Source organism: Plecotus auritus (assembly GCF_963455305.1).
Source record: "Plecotus auritus genome assembly, chromosome: 3".
In the NCBI taxonomy this organism is placed as follows: domain Eukaryota; kingdom Metazoa; phylum Chordata; class Mammalia; order Chiroptera; family Vespertilionidae; genus Plecotus; species Plecotus auritus.
Window position 1 is genome coordinate 187,305,861 of NC_137772.1, and position 25,568 is coordinate 187,331,428.

A 25,568-nucleotide genomic window follows, 5' to 3' on the forward strand; every position below is an offset into this window, starting at 1 on the left:
CTTTGTTTCACTATCCATACTCATTGCAAAAGTAAAATGGTTTTGATAGTTATTTGAATCCAAAGAATAATGCCCACCCCTTCACACCCTCAAGCACACACACTTTCTCTTCCCTCTACCAAGCAATGAGTTACATGATCGAGTCTAGAAGTGAATTCTCTTCTAGAATGTGGCTAAGGGCATTCTTGTTAAGATTTCAGTATAAAAACATACCCTGAAGAGTTTTATTGCTTGCATACATGACAGCATTGTGGATGCCATTGTTACAAAAGTGGCTGGTGGCAGTTTTCATTGTTGAGTCCCACTTAAAACCTGGAGATCCGTCTGCACTACATTTCATACTTAATATCCAAAATGGTAGACTTTCAATAAAGCAAAATTTAAGTTTAAAAAATTGGAATGTTTTATAATGAACATCAGTCTTGAGCAAAGAAATATTTTTAAGTGTGAAGAAAAGATGAGTTGGAAAGCACCAACTTAGAGAAAACAAATCGTAAGACCTATACGATGGGATGCCGGCTTTAATAGGAAAGCAACCAATTACCTTCTTAGGTTCAATCCGTCCTGACTGCTCAGGTGTCTCAGAAAGCAAAAGACGTAAGTTATTCTTGTAACCAATCATACTTTGAGGTCTTTTGGTTTAGTTGAGTGCTTACTAAGTGGCTGACTAAGCGTATTCCTTTGCCTTTCTCCAAATAAAAGCATTGATGATAATTCAACAAAAAACAGGTAAGGCTGCTTCATTGCTTCTCTTTGTGCTTGGCTAAAGAACAAGGGGTGGGAGTGAAATTGGTAACTGGATAATTAAAAGTTCTCTTCTTATAGTAATATTGCTCTTTTATCAAATTAAAGATAATATTAAGAGCATGATAATATTGTCTTCATGAATATTCTCTTTCAATAATCTAAATTAAATAACATGGATATTTATTGAGCCAAAATTTGTCTATGACTTCCACTCCAGAAGAACTCACCGAAAGGGAAAGTGTAGTCTTCTTGTTGTTCAAAACAGTTTTTAAAAATAATCTGGCCAATAGATCTTCCAATTGGCCCTTACATTTCCATTGTTCTATCCACATTTACAAAAGTCACCTTCCCCTGGTAATCATTCTATATTTTTATTGCTTCTCTTTTCTTGAGATTAAGAAAACCAAAAGCATCATCTATAGCTATAGTTTAACCTTCTCAATAACCACCCATGAATACACATGTTGTGTATACACACACACACACACACACACACACACACACACACACTTGACAACTAGAAAAGAAAGAGAAGCAATGTAAAATATTTTTAAGTCTGCCCCTGATTTAATAGGAACAAGTTACCTTTTTTCTTTTTTTTGGCTCCAAGTATTTGGTTTAATATAAAGGATCATGATTGGTATTCCTTTTATGGAAGAAGGCAACCCAACCATGTCAGCCATAATTAGTTTATCTGCTCCTTTGCAGAAAAATAAATGTTTCAAATTTTCTTAAGAGGGCCTAAATAGATGAGTGAAAATTTCCAATTCTGAGCAAATCTATTCTACATTTAAGGTGTAATCCCCGGCCCTAGCTGGTTTGGCTTGGTGGATAGAGCATCAGCCTGCAGACAGGGGCTCGATCCCCAGTGGGGGGAGGGAGGGTGCAGGAGGCAGCCGTTCAATGATTCTCTCTCTCATTGTTAATGTTTCTATCTCTCTCCCTCTCCCTTCTTCTCTGAAATCAATAAAAAAATATATATTTTTAAAAAGGTGTAATCCCCAAAGGCAGAGGATAGTGAGGTCATCCTTGTGGATCTCTAGACGATGCATTAAATGTGATAACATTTGAGGCATAAAAGGGTAAAAAATAACAAAAAAATGAAAAACAAAAAACCAGATCTCATTAGCAAAAAGGATTAAGTTAAATAGCCAACTTAATGTGAGATTTTAATCATAATTACAATATAATGAAGAGCAGCCTTCGTCACAAAGAATTATATTTTGTCTGTTATGATTCCCCAAAAGGATAAATGAGAAAGGAATGCTCAGACTCTCTTCAATTATCTTGTACCTTCCCAACCTACCATTAAAACATTGCTTTTCAATACTGTGTCCCCCACCCCCATTCTTTACTGAGGAGGTTTAAAGAATTGAACATAAACTTCCTTTAATATCTATCCAGCCCCCTCAAAAATAGGTTACCACATGTGAATTTTGTATTATATCTGACAAAGGAACAGGCCCACACAGTTATCTTAAGTATCTATATATATAAAAGCCTAATATGCTAATTGTCCCTCCGACCGTTCGACTGGTCACTATGATGTGCACTGACCACCAGGGGGCAGACGCTCCAAATGGTAGGTTAGCTTCCTACTGGGGTCCGGCCGATCGGGACTGGGTGAGATGGGCTGGACACGGCCTGGAGCCCTCCTGCGGTCCCTCCCCAGCCCCTGTCATGCACCAGTGGGGCCCCTCGGCCTGGCCTGCGCAGTCTCGCAATCTGGGACCCCTCGGGATGTCTGAGAGCCGTTTCAGCCTGATCCCCACAGGCCAGGCCAAGGGACCTGGGCCTCTAGTTAATTATATAGTCCTCATTTAACTATGCTTAACAGTCTTAGAGAAGAAAAACAGTACAGGAAATGCCGTTTCCTGATGTCCCAGTTCTGCTTAAGGTCAGGTATTTTGCACAATCTAGGTTTTTGTGAAGATTTTTGTACATGCTGATATTAACTACTGTACAAATTAGTGGATCATAAAACAAAAAACAACCTATATGATTTTGACCATTCTGGTGCCCAAAATGCACTTTATCTGAGTAAGCAAGACTGAAGCATTAATTAAACCCTCACCTTATATTTAAATAGAAATTATTAGCACCTTCAAAGAGAGGCACTGTTTTAAATAGGCACAGAACAAAAAAAAAATAGTACTTTAAAAATACGGTTGGATTTCACTACTATATCCCATGCCACATAAATTACTGCTTTTTCTTATTATAAAAATATCAATACCTTTAGCTGTCAATCAGTTAAACATATATCACCAAAAACATTAAGTTTAGAACACGTCCAATTCCAAGATAAAACATGCTTTATATTTTAAAAATAAATTAGAGACAAATATGAACCTAAAGCTGAAGAGAAAGGCATGTATAGTATATAGATATATTTATACTTAATACTATATATACATAATTGCTATATACGTAAGATATTTTATTTTTTAGGAATATTTCTACAAAAACAAATATCTTTTCTTAAGTCAAAAGTTTGAACACCAACAATCTGTCCTTTTTCTGTTTTAAAAGGACATACGTTATTTATGCAGCTTGAGCTTTATACACTAAATTAAATAAGTTAACACAACAGCCTAAACTGTCCTTGTAATTTTTCTAACCATGGATCTATTTTGGCAACATGGAGGTATATCTTTCAAACTGTTACAAGTCCTACATGTGAAAAAGAAGACATTAAAATATTTCTCAAGTGAAAGTGGCCTATTCTAACCTGATAGTGACATAATCAATTGATACCATTTTCTCCAAGACAAAAGTACATATTCAAGAAATAGCTCATTAAAAAATGCTCCATTTTTCACATTATTTCCAACTTTTATCGGTAGAATGGCTCTGCACATTAATTTCACCAGAGTACACAAACATAGGAAAATAGTCCCCTAACCAGATACATTTATGAGCCTGTACTTTTCAACATAAAGTGCTAAGAGATGAGTAAGGAGAACTGGGAATGTCTTGAGCGATGAATCTTGAGACCCCCCACTCTGTGGTTGGTCTTGGAGTTCAGCATTCTGATTTTTATTTAGGTTCAGGGTTATCGTCCAAGGTAGCTGAATGGTTGTTAGGACCATCAGGTGTCTCACCTGTGACAGCTAGAAGGATGATTTTCAGCCACTTCTGTTTCAGTTCCTCACTGTCTGCAGCAAAGCTGTGCACAGACTTGGACTGGGTCAGTTTGAAACTGTGTGGCAGGTCTGCACTCCTTGGCATATCATCCACAAGATAGCCCAGGAGTGGAATGGTGGCCTGGGCTCTGACATCCTAAAGGAAAAAATAGTAATACATAGGAGTGTGAGATGTGTTAGCATGCTATACAAGTCCCTACTAAAACCTCTTTTCTGCCCTGGCCGGTTTGGCTTAGTGGATAGAGCGTTGGCCTGTGGACTGAGGGGTCCTGGGTTCGATTCCGGTCAGGGGCCCATGCCTGGGTTGCGGGCTTGGTCCCCAGTGGGGGGTGTCAGGAGGCAGCTGGTCAATGATTCTCTCATCATTGATGCTTCTATCTCTCTCTCCCTCTCCCTTCCTCTCTGAAATCAATAAAAATATATTTAAAAAAACACACACACAAGAACCTCTTTTCCTATGACTATTCCATACAGACTTGCACTGTGAAGTCTCCATGGATAGAGTTGGTGAACCAGGAACAGCACAGTGCCTGTACATGAGGTCACTGGTAATGCTGACTGCATGAATTAATGAATGAGAGCTGACACCTAACTCAGCTAGGATTCACTAACCCAATACCTCCTCTGTGGTATTTCACGAATACCCAGCTCTTCATTCCGTGAAAGAGGGAAGAAAGAATAGTTATCTTATTGTATAAAGCCAGCAAATGTTAATGATTCATTACCAAACGACAGTTTTACTTGGTGTTTCATTCATTAATGAATCAATTTGCTTATGGGCAGGAAAAGGTTATAGGAAAAACCACAAAACAGAATAGAACATATACCTTGGCATTTTAAGTCTATTTCTAAAAAAAAAGTTTTACTAGTCTTCAATGTATATATAGGCTAAAATACAATAGGTACATTGAAAAGTTTATGTATTTCCAGATGAATGCACAATTGGTATACATGCCCTGTTTTTTTTAAGCATTATATACTCCATAGTACCTGGTGCTGCTCTGGTTAGAAGCTAAATCTGCATGTCTGTTGTTCCCACAGATTTATCTCAGATCCATGCACAGATAGTTCTCTAACAACTGTTACTGGATAATGTTAATCTAAGCTTGATTTAAATGTTTTTCCCTTTCAAATTGTTTCTCTTTCGGGTATTCCTGCATTCAAGGGGGGGTAGAGGGAAAGCCTTCCTATTACTTCCTATCATTAAAAAGGCTCCTTCTCCTTCCTGCTTCTCCCTCTACTTCACCCCCTTCTCCCAATGTCCTTTCCTACTTCAACTCATCTTTTTTTTCAAGCCCATAGAATAGGAATGAGGGAAGGGGAGAAAGGATCCATGGGGTGAAGAAATTATTGGCTATAAAAGGAACCCACCAGTTTAAGTAAACTTGAATTTGTTACTATTTTTCCCAATTATAATGAAACTGAACTCTCTTGTTCCATAGAGGGGTGATGGAAGGGTTTTGAGTTCACTGTCTACTTGCTTCCCTCCCCACCCTATCCGCATGACCTCTATCCCTTCAGTCAGGTGTAGTTTAGATACCTGGGGGGCACCGTACATGTACAGCACAAGAGGGTCTTGTTTGGGGATCACACACCAAGCTTTCTGCCAAGGTTTTGACTTCTCCATATACTGAAGAAAGCTGCACACCACACTGTTTCCAGATACTTCTGCTGATTCAATCTAGAAAAATATAATGGAAAGAGTGAGAGTGAGTGAGAATGAACACAAAATGGGCCAGATAGAGAAGTAATTAAATTTAAGGCAACATTCATTAACTACAGTGTGTTTATATCAAATGTCTTCTGGGGTCATCCAAAAAGTAAATCTGCAATTATTATTTAAATACTCATCTAGATCTATTATTAGCATGGGAAAATATCTAAGTCAATTCTAACTGTCTGTATAACCAGACCTTGAATTTAAATGAAGTTACTAGTAAACATTTATTAATTGCTTACAGTGCAGACACTTTTCTTTTTTTTTTTTTTTTAAATATATTTTATTGATATTTTACAGAGAGGAAGGGAGAGGGATAGAGAGTTAGAAACATCGATGAGAGAGAAACATCGATCAGCTGCCTTCTGCACACCCCTACTGGGGATGTGCCCGCAACCAAGGTACATGCCCTTGACCGGAATCGAACATGGGACCTTTCAGTCCGCAGGCCGACGCTCTATCCACTGAGCCAAACCGGTTTCGGCGACACTTTTCTTAGCTCACTAAGAAATGTATTATTTCATTTAATCTTCACACAAACACCATGAAGTTACAACTTTCATTATCTATGAGGTTCAGAGATGAAATAGCTTTCCCAAGACCATACATTTAGGAACTGGGATACTGGGATTTGAGTCTGGATCCAGAGCCTAAACTTTTAACCATAACGCATACCAACTTCACTTATGAAAGGATCAATAACAAAAAGGCAAATACTGGCCAGCAAACTTTGTCTTGAAATCTGAGATAATTCAAGTTTTAAAAAACTTCACTAAAGCCCTGGCCGGTGTGACTCATTTGGTTGGGTATCATCCCTTATACTGAAAGGTTGATGGTTTGATTCCTGGTAAGGGCACATGCCTGGGTTGAGAGCTTGATCCCTAGTGGAAGGCATGTGGGAGGCAGCCAATTGATGTTTCTCTCTCTTTATCTCCTTTCCTTTCTTGAATAAATCAATTAAAAAATCTTAAGGAGAAACCAAGATGGCGGCAGAGGTAAACACCTAAACTGCTGCCTCGCACAACAATATCAAAACTACAACTAAAAGACAAAACGGACACCATCCAGAACCACAGGAAAGCTGGCTGAGTGGAAATTCTACACCTAGAAGAAAAGAGGAAAGCACACTGAGACTCCGAGGAGATGCAAAAGGCTGAGGTACGGAGACTCGCACGCGGAGAGGACGGGCAGCTGTGTGCACGGACAGCTGAGTGCGCGGATGGCTTTCTAAAGCAGGAGGGAGAAGAAAGCTCCTGACTACACTGAACTCCAGTCCCGGGCGAGATGCTGGGAAACCAGACTCATTCGGGAGGAATCTGGACTGTCAGGAAAAGAGAAAGCACACTGAGACTCGGGAGCTGCGGAAGGCAGAGGTCAGGAGGCGCACGCACACAGAGAGGACTGACTGCTGAATGCACAGGAGGCTGAGTGCGCAGCTGGCTTTCTAAAGCAGGAGGGAGACAGAAGCTCCCGACTGCGCTGAACTCCAGTTCCGGGCAAGTTTCTGGGAACCCCAACTCATTCGGGGAGAAACTGGACTGTCTGGCAGTGGGTGAAACTCGAGGGCGGCTTTCTCTCAGAGGTTCTTGCAGTGATTACCGAGGGACACTGAGACCCAGGGGCCTCATAGGGCAGGGCTGATGGGAAACCAAGGCTGCTTGCTCCACCCTGAGACTCTGCCCCATCCAAGCTGAGCACAGAGGCTTTTGCAATTTTGCAAGTCTTGTCTCATAAGGGTGTCTCCAGCACAGAAGTTATCCCAGCGTAGACACAGCTGATCCTCACAGCCAGTTGGCCTGGAGGTCACTTCCTCCCAGTGATACCAACAACAATCAAGGCTTAACTACAACAAGGCTGAGCACACAGTCCACAAAGGGATGCACCAAGAGTGTCCACCTCAGGTAACTGGGGAGGCTGAGCCACTGGGCCATAGAGGACACCTAGCACACAAAGCTACTCTACCAACTCAGGGAAGCAACGAAAATGCGGAGACAAAGAAACAGATCACAAATGAAAGAAATGGAGGAAAACAAATGAATGGATATAGAGTTCAAAACCACGGTTATAAGGTTTTTCAAGAATTTCTTAGGAAAGGCCGATAAATTTAGCAAGACCCTCGAGGATATGAAAAAGAACCAATTAGAAATTAAACATACACTGACTGAAATAAAAAATATTATTCAGAGACCTAACAGTAGACTAGAGGACCGCAAGAATCAAGTCAAAGAGTTGAAATACAAAGAAGTAAAAAACACTCAGCCGGAAAAGCAAAAAGAAAGAAGAATCCAAAAATTTGAAGATAGTGTAAGGAGCTTCTGGGACAACCTCAAGCATACCAACATCTGAATTAGGGGATGCCAGAAGAAGAGAGAGAGCAAGATACTGAAAACCTATTTGAAGAAATAATGACCGAAAACTTCCCCCACCTGGTGAAAGAAATAGACTTACAAGTCCAGGAAGCGCACAGAAGCCCAAACAAAAGGAATCCAAAGAGGACCACACCAAGACACATCATAATTAAAATGCCAAGAGCAAAAGACAAAGAGAGAATATTAAAAGCAGCAAGAGAAAAACAGTTAAGCCCTGACTGGTTTGGCTCGGTGGATAGAGCGTTGGCCTGTGGACTGAAAGGTCCCAGGTTCGATTCCGGTCAAGGGCATGTATCTTGGTTGCGGGCACATACCCAGTAGGGAGTGTGCAGGAGGCAGCTGATCGATGTTTCTCTCTCATCGATGTTTCTGACTCTCTATCCCTCTCCCTTCCTCTCTGCAAAAAATCAATAAAATATATTTTTAAAAAGAGAGAGAGAGAGAAACAGTTAATTACCTACAAGGGAGCACCCATATGATTGTCAGCTGATTTCTCAACAGAAGCTATGCAGGCCAGACGGGAGTGGCAAGAAATATTCAAAGTGATGAATAGCAAGAACCTACAACCAAGATTACTCTACCCAGCAAAGCTATCATTCAGAAGGGCAGATAAAGAGCTTCACAGATAAGAAAAAGCTAAAGGAGTTCATCACCGCCAAACCAGTATTATATGAAATGCTGAAAGGTATTCTTTAAGAAGAGGAAGAAGAAAAAGGTAAAGATAAAAATTATGAACAACAAATATGTCTATCAACAAGTGAATCTAAAAATCAAGTGAATAAAAAATCTAATGAACAGAATAAACTGGTGAATATAATAGAATGAGGGGCATAGAAAGGGAGTGGACTGACAATTCTTGGGGGGAAGGGGGTGTAGGGGGTGCGGGAAGAGACTGGACAAAAAGCGTACACCTATGGATGAGGACAGTGGAGGGGGAGGTAAGGGCAGAGGGAGGAGTGGGAACTGGGTGGAGGGGAGTTATGGGGGGAAAAAAGAGGAACAATTGTAATAATCTGAACAATAAAGATTTATTAAATTAAAAAATAAATAAATAAAAAATAGAAAATCTTAAAAATAAATGAATAAATAAAAATTGCATTGCCGAAACCGGTTTGGCTCAGTGGATAGAGTGTCAGCCTGCGGACTGAAAGGTCTCAGGTTCGATTCCGGTCAAGGGCACGTACCTTGGTTGCAGGCACATTCCCAGTGGGAGGTGTGCAGGAGGCAGCTGATCGATGTTTCTCTCTCATCGATGTTTCTAACTATCTACCCCTCCTCCTTCCTCTCTGTAAAATGTCAATAAAATATATATTTTTTTTAAATTGCATTAACTGTTTGTAGAGCCATTTACAGTTTTCTGCTTTGCCTCCAAATACATAAATCACTGTCTAAGAAGGGAACAAAACCATTTGACTAAATGATGGTTATTACACACATTATAGAAAGCATCAAATCCTTAGGGCAGTTTTCCGCTCTGTTGACTAATGAGTTTGCCGACCACTGCCTTAGGGTATTGCTCCTCAGTGTCGTCAATTCAAGAGTGCTGGTTTGCCAAATGTTTAGTAACTGGTTTGAGATAAGCACAGAAAGTAAGAGTAAATACTGAAAAACTTACATAGAAATTTGACTTTGTGATGATACTCAAGCAAATGATTGTGTGTTTTACAAAATTACTGAGCTATCATGAGGTTTGGAAATAAAACTGGCCCTTCATCACAGATAGTTCAAGAAGCACTGGCTGGCAAACTATGGCCTACCAGCCCACCATCTGGGAAATAAGAAAGGGCTTTCAGATAAACATTTAAAACCAATTTGATAATAGGGAACACTAATTTTGGACTCCAATTAAGGGAAATATTAGCTTCCCTTCTCCCTCTAAAGAATTCCATTCTTATTACCATATTAGAAAAAAAAAATTATACTAAATTATTGTATTTTAAATTTTGTCAATGTAAATTTGTGAAAATTTGTTTTCCCTCTTGTTAGAGAAGTAGTAGTCTCAGTTTTGCCTCTTGGCCTGCAAAAACTAAAATAGTTATTCTCTGGCCCTTTACAGAAAAAGTTTGTTGAGACCTTTGGTCTAGCTCAGTGGTCAGCAAACTGTGGCTCATGAGCCACATGCAGCTCGTGAGCCGCAGTTTGCCGCTCTTTTGACTAATGAGTTTGCCAACCACTGGTCTAGCTCATATAACACTAGTTGGCACAAAGTGAGTTTCAAATATTGCATGTACATGTGTGCACATGTGTTAACATGGTTAAGTAACTGACTCCCCCCACGTTTTTCCTAGAAAACTCCCTAGAGGTTTTTACTTCATAGATATAGCCTGAAACTCACCCCTTAAAACAAGTGATCACATTAATTCAGTCGCATCAGTTGCTGTTGTTAAGCACTGAGCCTGTGTCCTTAGGAGCCAATGAAGCATTTCTTTCCACCCAACCTGCCTGAAAAAAAACCATTTTGGCCTGCCATTCAAGTGTGATCTATACACCCTGGAACTCAGAGTTATATTTTAAGTTTGCAGACCTACACTTTAATCTTAAATGAATCTTGAAGTTCATGATCCTTTTTCAGTTATCCAAAATGACCTTTGTGTACTCTCAAATGCAGAACACTGACCCTGTTCTTTCTGTATGACCCCAAAATTCAACAACACAGAACAAAAGTATGACTTGCTCATCGTTCTCAAAAATTGTTAAATACTAAGAGAAATAATAAAATGTGTTACTTGTCTTCTTCAGGGTTAAAATACAATTCTATGTCCCTCATATAAAAATCTAAAAGACACCCAACATTTACTATTTCATACCTCTAAAATCCCTTTTTTTTTCTTTTCTTCACTGTCTGCGAATCCACTTATTATTTGGTAACAGTCTTTACAAACTTTGCTCAATTTACCACCATCATACTCCAGTTGAGCTTTGTAATCAGAACACTTCCAACAAACCACCTTAAATTAGAAAAGGTAACGAGGAGTCAATAATCATATTTTTAAAATAGTAAGATTTAAGCCACAAACATTTACAATGATAATAAATGAGAAAGAGCTATAAAAGGCAAATTTTATAAAAGGCAAATTTTTATTACGCTAAGAACATCCCCGTGAACATTAGGATTATCACCACAATATTATAGTGCTGTTTGGATGGGCTGTACTTGTTCACCTTTTCTTTCTGACCCTAAAGGTAGGAGACCTTCAGAGGCTCAATCCAGACCCTTACTCTTCATACCTCTGGATGTTTCTTGGATATCTCGCCAAAATGTGCTCATGAACTTCCTTGTCCTCAGCGCTCTCTTTCCCCCACCCCACCCTTCCCAACCTGTCCTCCGCTCCTTTTGCTCCCTGTAGTAGAAGACAGCACAGTCATTCAACCAGTCATGGCAAGTCATAAACCTAGGGACATCCCTGATACCTCTCCACGGCTCACCCCAAAGAGTCATTCTATGACAAAGTTCTGCCAATCTTACCTCCTAGTAAGTTTTCAATCTGTCCATTTTTCTACATCTTCCTTGTAATAACCCGAGTCCAAGCTATCAGTATCCTTGTTTGGACTCTTATAGCCTCGTGATTGCTCCTTGTAGCATTCTCCTTACTGGCCTCCAGGCTTCTGCTCTTACATCCCTCCAAGCTATTTTCCAAATAGCACCAGATGCTCTCTTAAAAATCATGATCTGATATGTTTCTCTCTATTTAAAATTCTTCGTTCTTTCCTTTGCTGTTGGATAATGAACACACTCTTCACTATGGCCTACAAAGTCCTCCCTTATCTGCTCCTATGACTCCCCGTATCTCTAGTGACATGGCTTCTACGGCCCTCCCGCCTCATCTCTGCTGCATGAGTTAACTCGTTCATCCTCCAGATGTTGACTCAAACTTCACTTCTTTAAGGAAGACTCCTCCAACTTCCAGAACAGAGCATGTCACTTAGCACTGTGCCAGTCAAGTTCCCTGTACTGTTTTTCATGTACTGATTTACAAGTTATACTCATATACTTGTGTGATTATTTATTTAATGTTTATTACCCCGACTAGGCTGCAAGCTCTATGAGATTGTTCTTGTGTTATTTTGCTCACCAACACACAATAAACATTTATTGAATGCCAAGGAATGAATAACTCTAATGAAAATACATATGATTTCTTAGTGAATGGTATTTTCCTTAATTACTATAGGATAATTGTTAATAAAAAAAAAAAAACCTTCCACTTAAAAATTTTATCTTCTTGCTTCTAGAAGCATATTTTCCCCCAATTCATAGTGAACAAACTCTATTTAAGAAATGTAAATATTTGTAAAACTTTTGGTTTAGGTTCACAGTATGTAAAATTCATGATATACTTATAATAAAATTACTCTAGGATTTAGAATTAGACTTGTCTGTATCTCCTATTAACTGATATCTTATTTTTAAATCATATCATAGTATTTTGATGATCCACATTCAAACACATTTTTTGTTTGTTCACTGAACCAAATATATCAATACCTAAAATCATTTCAAGCAAACTTGATAAGATTTTTAAAAGTATTACTCTGGGGGAAAAATGGGGGGAATGTTTGCTATCACTTTAATTTGACTACAAAATGGTATTGCTGAGTCAAAACTTAGAAAAAGAGGAAGAATAAATCTATAGTGTGAGGATGATCTAAAAGAGCTATTAATAAGAATAGCTGCACTTTAAGCACACTAATAATATATTATACTGCCATGCCTACCCTTCTGTTTATTCGTTGCTTTTTAGAAGGAAGTATGTAATCTTTAACGAGGTTTATAAGGCCCTTCAAAACCTGCTGCTACCTCTCTCCAGCTTCATTTCATGTTTTGTTCCTCGTCCCTCTTTCCATATGAAACAACTCAATTTCTGAAAACCTGTTATGTGCCTTCTCTGACTTGAGTTGCTGAATTTTGTCAGAGAAAGATCACTGCCATTAAATGGACTACTCTGTCCTTTTCACCTTTATAACCATACACCTGTAATGGGCACCCAGCAGTCCACCTTTGTTTCTCTGACAGGCTCATCTTCCCTGCCCAGAGATGACTATTTCACCCTCAGTCCTTTCTCAAACCGCCTCCACCTTTCTTACCTCCCCCTTCACTTCCAGCCGATGACATGTTCTCCTACCTCGATGAAAGATACATAGCACCAGACCTAAATTCCCTCATTTCCCACCAGCAAATTAAACACCCCCACATTTACAGCCATCTGTTTTGTGTGTTTTTCCCCTTTCCGTTGCCATGGAGGGAAGTTTCCCTCTCCCCAACAAAAGCCCAAACTTCCACTTATGCTAACAAGTTCTATCTAGTCTCTCAAAGCCATCAACTCCTTTGGTTATCGTTTCTCTACTGTTTCTTCTGCCACACTTCCCCTTACTCATCACACTCCAGCACACGGCCTTTGGCAGTCTCAAGAAAAGACCAAGCTCTGGCCTGCCTTGGAGCTTATGAGATACAGACTCTGCAGGAACACATGTCCCAACTCCCTTCTGTGCTTAGCTCTTCCTCACCTTTTAGGCATCAGCTTACATATCAACCCCTCAGATAGATCATTTTTCTAACTAAAAGTGGTTCCAAATCCTCCTTCCTCGCCATTATTCTCCATTTTAAACTTCTAGAATGCCTCCTTATTGCATCTATAGTCATTTGAAATGCTTATTTGTCCATTTACCTGACTTCGGTCTATTTTTCTCCATTAAAATGTAAGCTACATGAAGCTGGGTATCATTTTGGTTACCATTTTTTTCTCCAGGACCCAGCACTATGCTTTGTACATACTTGTCACTAAAATAAGTGTATCTATGAAGTGCCCTACTGATTGAGTTTTGGCGTCTTTTCCAAGTTGATGATTTTTCAATACTTATAGAGTTCCTGGCCATCTTAACGACCAAGAAATCTCACTTACATGTCCACATGCTCGACAATGATGCCTTCTCCTTGTCAGTGCGTTGAAAGGCTCTTTGCATTTCATACACATTGTTACTTCATTATCTCGGATCCATCTCGGGGCTCTTTTCCCTAGCTCAGCAGTCTAAAAAGGGAAGAGAGATTCAATTTTAACAGAGAAAAACTGTTGTTTCCTTCCTTCCTGCCTGCCTTCTTTCCAAGCGCTTTAACAACATTGCTCATACCATGTCCTGGTAAAGAAGTAAAAGGTTCAAAGAAGTTTAAGCAGCATAAAAAAGGCACTCACTATTACATTCAGCTAAGAAGGAATGAGATTTTGTCTAATAGCCAGTTTGGGCATTGTGAAGAAAAAAGGCTAGATAACAAAATGACCAGATAGATCTTTTGTAATTGCAAAGAGCCTAAAGTTAAGAATTTAACTCAACTTACGGAAACCTCTGACTGAATGTCATTATCCTTTGCAATCGCATTTCTGAAGGTTTCATACCTCTGATGGAAAGCATCGATAGTCTCTTGAAGGGCCTAAAATATAAATAAAATTCAAAGCACACATTAAAGTATCAATGCAAACTTATTAAAATACTTTATTAAGCAAATATCTATGATGGGAATCACTTTAAAAATTAAATGACCTTGCCCTGGCCTGCAAGGCTTGGTGGTTAGAACATTAGCCTACACACTAGAGCAGGGGTCCTCAAACTGCGGCCCGCCAAGGACATTTATCCCGCCCGCCGGGTGCCACTGCCTGTCCTGCTTAGCAGCCGACTCATCCCGGGCCCTCACTGCGCATAGGAATTTGTTCATAGTTTTTTTTAAAAAACTATAGTCCAGCCCTCCAACGGTCTGAGGGACAGTGAACTGGTCCCTGTTTAAAAAGTTTGAGGACCCCTGCACTAGAAGGTCGCAGGTTCGATTCCCAGACAAGGGCACATACCTGGGTTGCAGGTCCGATCCTGGCCCCTGACTAGGGGCACATGTAGTCTACAACTAACCCAGGTGTCTCTGTCATATTGATGTTTCTGTCTCTCTCTCCTCTCTCTTTCACTCTTCCCTTCCCCCTCTCCTTTCCACTCTCTCTAGGAATCAATGGAAAAAATATCCTCACTCATTGGATACAGATTAAACAAAATTTTTAAATGACCTTGATCCAATGACTACATGTGCACAATACAACAATATCTGCACATTTGCGTCCACATACAGAGATTGCCAAAACACAAACTAAAAATAGAAATAAGCTTTACCTTGATCCATTCTTCTTTGTCTTGTTCAGAGCTAAAACAAAACAAAATTAAACTGAATGCAGAGACCATTAACGAGTTACACCTGGTGAATAAAACTATGTTTTAATGTTCTTCCAACTTTCTGGAAAACTCAGGAATGTCCAAGAAAGAGTTACAATTAAAATTAAACAGACTCTCTGGCAATTGAACAAATAAATTCTTGAACAGAGTTTTAGAGCATACACTTACTTTGGTACAGATAATTTTTGATGGGGAGAGATAAGTTTAGCTTTTACAATAGAATGCCCTGCCATTAAGTTTAACAACCATCATCTAGTTACTGGTATAGACATTAGGCACTGGATATACAAGTAGCCTTCAATTCACCTTTATAAAAGTAGATGGGGCCAAAACCGGTTTGGCTCAGTGGATAGAGCGTCGGCCTGCGGACTGAAGGGTCCCGGGTTCGATTCCGGTCAAGGGCATGTACATTGGTTGCGGGCACATCCCCGGTGGGAGGTGTGCAGGAGGCAGCTGATCGATGTTTCTCTCTCATCGATGTTTCTAGCTCTCTATCCCTCTCCCTTCCTCTCTGTCTCTCATCGATGTTTCTAACTCTCTATCCCTCTCTCTTCCTCTCTGTAAAAAATCAATAAAATATATTTAAAAAAAAAAAAAAAAGTAGATGGGGCCTTTAAAGGCTATGGGCCACAGCCCATCTTAAGAAAGATTATAATTAGCTTTGAGAATCTCAAATATCTTTGTAAGATTTTAGGAAACTATTTAACACTAGTGCCCTGGTGCATGGATTTGTGCATATTGAAAGGAAATTAATTAGAAGGTGGCCAGTGGGGTGGGACTGGGTGAGGCGGGCCAGACACGCCCTGGAGCCAACCTCCAGAGGTCCCTCCCCAGCTGGCGGCACCTGGGGTGGTGCTGAGGCTCAAATGGCATCTACAGAGTGAGTGAGGTCCCTCCAGCAGGTGGGGTCCCTCGGCCTGGCCTGCAGGGATCAGGCCAAAACCAGCTCTCGGACATCCCCTAAGGGGTCCTGGATTGGGAGAGGGCAGTTCTCGGGTGACACATCCTGGAATCGGGCTCCCTCCTCTCTGGTTCCAGGGTGCGTCATCCGAGAACCACCACTGCCAAGTCACTGCAGCTCGGCAGCTCCTGCGTTGACCATCTGCCCCCTGGTGGTCATTGCGCATCATAGCTATTGGTTGGGCGGTTGCTTAGCCTTTTATATATATATAGATTCCCTTTGATGAACAGTTTAATTTTATTTTGCTAGAAGGCTTCAGGCAATACCATACCTAACCAATTACAGATAAAGCAAAACAGTTTAAATGCCTGTAGGAAGGAAGTTGCACAGATTAATGGACCCCAATATTTAATTTTTTTTTTTACTGGGAAAAAATTCCCTTGACAGTAATCAAATCCCCTGGTTTTCCTGTTGAGGCAAATTTTCTTTATTCCATTCTCTCTTGCAGGTAGCTTATAGAGCTGGTTGTTGTCATATAACTATCTTAGAGAAATCCCCGTTAGTAGACTCTGGACTAAAATCTCCAAAGAGTGGGCTCTGTTTGCCTGTGTTTGGTAGGCTAGGGCTAAGTTTGAGTTCTGCCTGAATGTCACATGCCTTGGTCCCACAAGGATCACATAGTATGAGTCTGGCAGGAGGTTTGCTCCTATGACACTGTTCATCCTTCCAGTAAATTTATTTTTGAGTACCACAATATCCCAAGAATGCTGCTGGAATCTGTACCCATAAAATGAAAGATTCTGCTTATTGTTCATCTGGGGATCCTTGGTGGTGGGGGGGGGGGAGGGGGGTTGTGATATCAATCTCTTCCCTCAAAAAAGATTCTCCCTATTGTTGTGCCCTGCCCCCACAGAATCAGCTCTACTGCCCCGAAAGCTTCCGTGCATGCTAGCTGCTTTTAGCTTTTTAAATGCTAAGGATCTTGACAAGTCTTCAATCCTTTGTTTAAGTTTACTTACCACTATATTTTTATATCCATTCAGCAACCAAAAACCATTAAATAAAAACTAAGAAACTAAGAATACTTTATATTCTTTTGAACATGGAAGGGTACACAGAGTATAAGAGGGTCAGTCTTCAGGCTAACTCATTTAGCAAGAAAAACAGAGCCCTGTTCCCCCCGCCCCCTCAAGTAGCTTCAGAAGCAAATTCTCTTGAAATATCTCTAAATATGTACCCAACTTGGGGTTCCATGTAATCCTACTAACACTCTGACTTTCAATGTTCGTCTCCATTCTTGAGTCATTACAGACTAAATGACAAGTAATCACTTAATTTTGACCTTCAATTTACCATATAATCATAAACAGAACTAAAGCAATGATATCAGGGGAATAAAACATTTGTGGAAAATGATCATGTTTCGATAACTAATTGGAACGTATCCAATACCGCATATTGAAACTCTGCAAAGTGATGACTACCTGCAGTTAAGAAAACTCCCCATGAACCAGCCCCACCCTAAAAACAGCCCAAGCTGCTAAGGAAAGGCTGGAGTCCCGGTTAGGCACCCCAAGAAGCCTCATAATCTTCAGCTGCTCCGACACACCTCTTGGTTTATAGATTTGGAAGTATGCTGACATTTCAGAGCTGGCAGCACCTTCATTCTTCCACAATGGAGACTCCTCTAACAATCAGAACTGGGAGAGTCCTCCTTGTTGCCAGGTCTAATCACCCAGTGAGTCAACATCTACATTCTTCTCCTGGGTTTGATGGCTGGAGCCCAAACCCCATCATGATAAGGTAGAAAAACCATGATATTCAAAGCCAAGTCCTCCACCATTTTAACTCGTGCTTGATATGCCACCTTCGAATCCTTAGCTCAGTCCCCTGGCAGCCTGCCACATCTTCCATAAGTGTAATTTCACCAGTTTCCTGACTTCCAGGGCACACATTCCTGCTAAAATGATTTACTCTTTTTTTTGAAAGTCTGAAGTTTAAGCTCTTACGTGGTCACCGAGTACAAATAGCCAGGATGAATTCACCTAAGCAGCCAGAACCACATACTTTTGGTGCAAAGGAACAGAAGGGCTCTCTGACTCTCCACAGATTCTAGGGTGTCAGACCATCAGTGCTGGGCCCTGGCTGGTGTTTCTCAGTGGTTTGAGTGTGCACCAAATGGTCTTTGGTTCAATTCCCAGTTAAGGGCATGTATGTGCCTGGGTTGTAGGTTCGAATCCACGTGTGAGAGGCAACCAACTGAAGTGTCTCTCTCACATCAATGTTTCTCTCTCTCTCCCCTCCATCCCCTCTAAAAATCAATGGAAAAATATCCTTGGGTAAGGATTAACAACAACGAAAAGAACCATCAGTGCTGGGTGGGACTGGTACTTAACCCTCTGACCTATGACTTTCTGGAGCCTCCCAATTTTCACCAGGCCAGGTCTTTATAGGATGAATGGATAACAGTCTTCTAAAGCAGGTATTTAAAACCCAACAGCACTCTGTCCCGTAGTGGTTCACGCACGAGGTAGCTGTGATCTACTGCAGTGGTTCTCATATTTTCTTCTTTCCAAACATGGTTATGCTAGGGGGGGTGGATGCTGGAACTCCAGCTCTTTCTCTTCCATTCAGTAATGCATCTAAGAACCATCCCTTCAGAATTCCTGGTCACTAGGGGCCACTAGAGCCCCAAATGGCCTCCTTCATGTATCCACCAACTGTGGCAAAAGAATCATTACCTTTTCCAGCCTGTCTCCTTCGAATATTCTCTCCATCAAAGTGCTAATAAGTGCCATGAATGCAAAGCCTCTGAAGGACTGAGAGTTAAACTTCAACATTTAGCACGGGATAATAAGCATCAATGAACATGTATGGACCAGAGGAAGGATGGAGGGGAAAAGGGTTAGGGGAGAACCTTTTCCTATAAGACTCAAAATGTTGGCTTAAATGCAACAACTTCATTCTCTGAGCACCTTGTAAATCTAAAGAGTAAAAATAACTTACTGAGCATTCATTTTTGAAAACGACTATCCTAGGCACTGTGGGAGAATCAAAAGGGAAAACAAAATTCCTGCTTTTTAAGGACTTCCATCTCTCCACTTATGTCCAGCTAGACTCGCAGAGGTTTGTAGCATTCACCTGGGAAAGACTCAGCATTTTCTATTCTACAATTAATTCTGATGATTTTGAAAGCTGTGTGATAAGAACGGCTCTCTTACCTGGCTTGCAATTCCAATGTTCTCTCTTTCCCAGATACCTGGAAAGTGTGCGGATATTCCTCATTGTGAGTCTCCACAATTTGCATTCCATCTAAACCGACCCTGGTTCGAACTGTGAATTTGGAGCCCACCAAGCTGAATTTTGGCACACAGTACAGCAACATGTTGTTGAACTGCAAGGAGACAGAACACATGTCAATAAAGAGGAACACAAAACAAGAAGAAAGTGACCAATACTGAATGTAGCTCTAGACAATATTCCAAGGACTTCCCAAGGAGTACCAGACTTTGTATGTGAGCAAAATTATTTAAATACTATATTGAGATTTTGTGCTTGTACCAAAATTATCATAGTTTAAAATGCATAGCTTATACTTTCCTTTGTTGGTTCACAAATATTTTATTAATATTTTAATAAACCAATCATTATTTTGAACCATTAAAGAAATTAATTCAATTCAGCAACAATATATTAAGAACCTTCCATATACCAGCAACTGAAACCATAAATCCATAAAGTTGAAGTACTTAGAGAACAAAATTTCTAATTGCTATATCTTAGAGAGCAATTCTATAATAGCTGTTAGAAGAAAAGTTTAATATTTAGCCATTCTTTTTATGTGTATTTATTAAGTTAATATATAGCCAAAATTATTAGTTTAAATTTTATTCAAACATGTGGGGTTAGCACATTGTCACTGTAAAAAAAAACCAAGTAACTGTTTTATATTAACCACATCTTGCTTAAAAATTCATCCCATATGAATTAACAGAAAAGTCATCTATTTTAGTAAAAAGTCTTTAAAGATCTTTATAGGATCTATTTTTAAAATGAAAAACTTTATTTTGAACCTAGTCAAATTATGTGTAGTCCCTCTTTTCTAGTCAACAGTGAGCAGCTCCTGCTTATCAGGCCCAAGCAATGAGTGACTTTGCAAGGGCAATTAGTTCCCTTCGAATGTATTAAAATATGCAAAAGGATGAAAGATTAAATATTTGGGTTAATCTGTGGGAAGATCCATACCTATATTCCTACTTCATGTTTATTGTTTCTAGGGTTACAAATATTTTTTAAAGACACGAGCAACTGGGACTTAAACCCTTATGCGCCACGTAACCTCTCATGTCTTAGGATCGTTCTCTGTAGAAGTTACAGGATGTTGACAGAATTAAAAGAGGAAAATTCTGGTTCTGCCAGCTCCTCTCTTTGGCTCCACGTGGCCATAAAGACAAGAAATGATGATGGATATTTAAAGATATTTCCACATGTTTATGTGATACCATCCTTTGTACTCATTCTGAAAGCCGATTTCTCACCAATTGTTCCTCATACATAATTTTGCAACTTCCTGTAACCAGTGTCAGAAATTTCATTTCCACAACTGGATAATGTAGAAATAAAAGGGCACTAAATACATTTTATCAGATATATCTCAACACCACATTTCACATTTACATTTCTAGAAGAGAACACTAAGGGGATTAATGACCCCAGCCTTTGTCATGTCCGCATTCTAACTATGCAATCAGAGCCTCATTGTAACACCTGGGATTTAGATTTGAAACCGCACTGCAAGGTTCTCAGCACCATCCCAGCTTGAGTAAGGTACCAGCTGGCCTGCTACCTGTTCATGTTTACCTTTCTTTCTCTCTTCTAAGCCTTCTGGAAGGGATTTGGTCACAGCTGTGCATGGGGCAGGACAAGCTGCACCAAAATGGACAGGGCTCACACATTCAAGATGGCAGCAAGAACCATTTTTTTCTGCATCCTGAGGGACAAATGTAATGTTTGGTACTCAAGTTCACTTTATAAAATTCAGCAAAGTCTTATTATTTTATAGAAACACAAGTTGATGAATATGGAAGTTCTCAGTATTTGCTTTTTGGAGTTTCGCTCATACAAGATGATAGGCTGTCTTTTTTTAAAAACAAAACAAAACAGCCCTTCCTCACTCCCTCCCTTCCTTCCTAAATAGTTTATTGATGTTTAGAGGGAAAAGAAGCGGTAGGGAGGAACATCATTTGGTTGCCTCCTGCATGTCCCCTACCAGGGATCAAACCCACAACCCGGGCATGTGCCCTGACCTGGAACTGAACCAGCAACCTCTTGGTGCATGGATGATGCCCAACCAACTGAGCCACAACGGCCAGGGCCAGACTATCTTATACTGAACTAGAGGCCTGGTGCACAAATTCGTGCACAGGTGGGTCCCTTGGGGTGGCCTGCGGAGATCAGGCCCCATCTCGTGCCCCCCAGCCTCACAGCCCCACAGCCTTGCCTTGACCTGGCACCACCCCCTCACCTGCTCCACCATCCCGCCTTTGGGGCGATCGATCAGGGCCAGGCCCCCCAGGTGCTGAGGGAGCCGGGTGGCAGCCCCGCCCCCTGCCACTGGTTGTTGTCTGTGGGGGTGACCGGGCCCTCGCTCGTACCTGCCTTGACCTGGTGCAGACTGCTCACCTGCTCCACCATCCCACTGCGGTCCCACTCTCGTTTGGGCCCATCAGGGCCAGCAGCCCCTTCACTGCTGCCCATTGCCAGTGCTGCATCGCCAACGCCCGCCATGTTCCGACCCAACCCCTGGTGGTCAGCACATGTCATAGCAAGCAGTTGAACTCCTGGTAGAAAGACTGCCCAAGGGGACAATTTGCATATTAGGCTTTTATTATATAGAATGATATATTTCTCTTCCTGTTTCATGTTTTCAGGATTACATTTCCCCTATTATATTCTTCCTAAGTGGAACTTCATATTCATATTGTCAATAACTATATTAACCTTTTATTACTTAGGTCACAATCTAATGCTAGTCAATAAATAATCTTTTCTTCTTCCCAGAGATGACAGGGAGAGCTCTGGAAGGAGACAAAATATTGCTTACAAAGAGGTGGATGCCATATATGTAAAGGAATTAGGTGGCTAGCCCTGCTCCCTCCGTGAACCTTGTTCCTGTGGCAAAAGCCACCGTCACCTTCTCTCTGGGTTCCCACGGATACTGAAAGAAGAAGTTAGAGCAACTGTAACTCTGAGTAGATCAACTTTCCTTTTCAGTGTAGGGAGTTCCTTTTTATTCCATGCTCATAGCTCAGAAGTAGATATTGACAAAGCAATCCCTGGCTGGCGAGGTAAGCTCTGGAGGTGCCAGGCTGGGCCCAAACCTAGAAGCAAGCTCAAGTTTATTAAAAGTGTAGGGAAGTGCCTCCTTCTTGATCTCTAATATGCCTCAATTATTTATTTCAAGTTTCTTAAAATGTATTTATTTGAATGAAATAATTCAATTTCATGTCTCAATAGTGACTGTTTCATTAAAGTTTGGGAAAGTAAAAGTATACTGTTGGAGAAATTTCCAGAGCCTAGTCTGTATTCAAAATTTAAATGAGCTGGGGTTGGGGGAGGGTGGGAATCTAAATCTATCAAGCTACAAGGAAATAAGAAATAGAACTCCAAAGGGTCAAGAATAAAACCTCTTGGGTCATTTTATACTTTATAGGATAATTCAGTGATTTTTTTTAAACTTTCAGATGTCAGGTGTGGTTATTTACTTAACAGAATACCCTACCATTGATTATATATATATGGTGTGGAGGCAAGCAAATTTGCAACACACATAAAGATTTGAAAGCCGATATCAGATTCTAAATATGATTTGGCTTTTCAGATAAATGTAATATCCCCAGTGTAGGAAACAGAAAACCGGCCCTCATTTTCTTTCTAGAGAGAAAGGAAAATAAAAATGGTACTTCAGAAGTTTCCACATATGAAAAAACCAAGGATGCTCTATGGGAATAAGAGTGTGCTGGCCAGAGAGATTCTGTGACAAGTACAGTATTAGAGGGGGAGGATTAGAAGAAGAACAAACACTATAGGAAATGCTTCTAAGATGGTCTTCAAAAGATGAATGTGGCTTTTCTAGAATCCCTGCTGTCTCACTTTATTCTCCCTGGAGGCAAATGCATCATGAGAACAGCACTAAAACAGGAGGGTCCTTGCCTCAAAGTTACTACTGCTTTCACCCCCACCAAAAAAAAAAGGCTCTTTGCCACCTGTCCTCCAAATAGCTGCTTAATTGGGCTTTGCACCAAGGTATGCAACCTAAAACTATTTCCAGAACAATCCTCAAATGTGAAAATTAAACTAAGACAATTGGTTAAAAGTTTAACTGCAGAAGCTGTAACACTCATGTGAAAGAAAAGAAAAATTCTCTAAGTACCTAAAGGCCTGGTAATGAAAAAGGGAAGACATTGACTCCCAGGCATTTTGCCCAGAAGAGTGTATTATGCATGTCTCTTTAATCTATATTTTCGATGCTTTAACATCTTTGTTTTTTAAAATATATTTTCATTGATTTCAGAGAGGAAGAGAGAGACAGAAGCATCAATGATGAGAGAGAATCACTGATTGACTGCTGCCTGCACACCCCCTACAGGGCCCACAACCTGGGCATGTGTCCTGACTGGAAATCAAACCATAACCTCCAGGTTTGTAGGTTGATGCTCAACCACTGAGCAACACTGGCTGGGTGATGTTTTGACATCTTGGGACCTTGCTGACCCTGAAGGGACTGCCCTCCCAGGGTTACCCCATTTCCAGAGCCAGGAAATGACTCACCTGCAAGAGTGCCTTTCAAATGGAAACCAACCTATCCAGAGTCCACATACCCTAAAGCCTCCTTTATCAGGCTCTCACTACCTGAGTCAGAACTGCCCTGCCCTGATCACCTAGGGCCAGGTCCCTGACAACAGCCCCTAAGCACCAGAACCTGATAAAATCATGTACACTGGCAAATCCTAAACCTGTTCCCCCTGCCTGGCCCATTCCTTCTTGCAGAAATCACAGTAAAGCTCTTACCCATATTTTCTGCTTCTTCCCTCTGCCTCTGGACTCTGGTGCTTTCTCATGTAACATCCCCACCCCACCCCCGCTCCCCCGCCATGGTGTGGAATGCCCCCTCCTTTGGGATCTGTTAGTATAACTATCTTTTCAATGGCAATCATCTCCAATCCGGTGGCCTCACCACACCTAAATAACAAAATCTACATTTCAAAATAAGTAGACCTCTGAACCCTGACAGGACATGTCCCTGATTTATATGTAGGTCTCTTTACAACTTCTGAAAGGTGAAGTGCTTCTGATGAGCTCAAATGATTCTTATAGTTAATTTGGACAATATCTATGTATTTTTAAAAGTTACTGAAATATAATTTATACACCATAAAATATACCCTTTTAAAATGTATAATTCATGGTTTTTAGGATAGCCATACATTGTGCGATGACCACTACCATCTAATTCCAGAACATTTTGTGACTTCAAATGGAAACCTTGTGTCCACTTCCTCCTCCCATCAACCCTAGGTAATCACTACTTACATCCTACCTCTATGCATTTGCCTATTCTGGACATTTCATATGAATGGAATCATAGTGTGGCCTTTTGTGAATGGCTTTTTTCATTTGACACACATTTTCAAAGTTCATCCATGTAGCAGGTATCAGTAGTTTATTCCTTTTTATTGATGTATCATATTCCACTGCACGGATATACCACATTTTGTTTACCAATCATCAGTTAATGAACATTTAGGTTGTTTACACGTCTTTCCTAGTATGAATAATTTTGCTATGAACATTCATGCACACGTTTTGTGTAGACATATGTTTTCAATTTTCTTGAGTTATACAAACTTGGAATGGAACTGCTGGGTCATATGGCGATCATGTGTTCTTTTTTTCCAAAAATGAGACCACTCCTCTGCGTGACAATTAGTTCCTAGAAATTTCCCATTTAAGGAAGTTGTAACCAGACAACAGAAACTTCTAAGCCCCCAATAAGAACTCATATTATAATGGTGAGATGACTGCCTTGCAGTAGAAAAGTCAGATGTGAGTAACATCCTGAGACTGTATCGTGTGCCAGTCATTGAGCAGCCTCTATGATTCTATGCCAATGTCTCTCTGCTTCTTTGCCTATAATAACAATCGCAATAATAGCTAACATTTACTGAGCTATCACTCAACGTTAGCTTTCTGTTACCCAATGTTAACTACTACGATGATTGTCATATCATTAGATAGGAAAAGGAGCTGGAACTACCAGTGACTAAAAATAAATCGCCTGGATTCCCCAGGAGAGATCTTACATGTCAGTCAAGGCCCAGACTAATGGTCATTTCAGGAAGTGCAGGCAGGGACAGGCCCGACTGCAGTGAAAAGGAACGACGCAGGAAACTCATGTACTTTTCACATACAAATTGTAGGCG

General features: G+C 40.5%; 1 protein-coding gene across 1 annotated transcript in view; it reads right to left on the reverse strand.

Moving 5' to 3' along the window:
- Window positions 1-1,348: 1,348 nt before the first annotated feature.
- Window positions 1,349-25,568, reverse strand: part of FGD4 (FYVE, RhoGEF and PH domain containing 4) — a 230,057-nt gene continuing 205,837 nt past the window's right edge. Inside the window, exons 11-17 of the mRNA XM_080662971.1 lie at window positions 19,308-19,480; window positions 15,126-15,156; window positions 14,311-14,403; window positions 13,880-14,005; window positions 10,787-10,927; window positions 5,434-5,574; window positions 1,349-4,029 (exon numbers count right to left, since the gene is read on the reverse strand). Coding sequence (XP_080519097.1) covers window positions 3,787-4,029; window positions 5,434-5,574; window positions 10,787-10,927; window positions 13,880-14,005; window positions 14,311-14,403; window positions 15,126-15,156; window positions 19,308-19,480 — 948 coding nt within the window. The 3' untranslated portion in view covers window positions 1,349-3,786. The remainder of the gene's footprint in view (window positions 4,030-5,433; window positions 5,575-10,786; window positions 10,928-13,879; window positions 14,006-14,310; window positions 14,404-15,125; window positions 15,157-19,307; window positions 19,481-25,568) is intronic.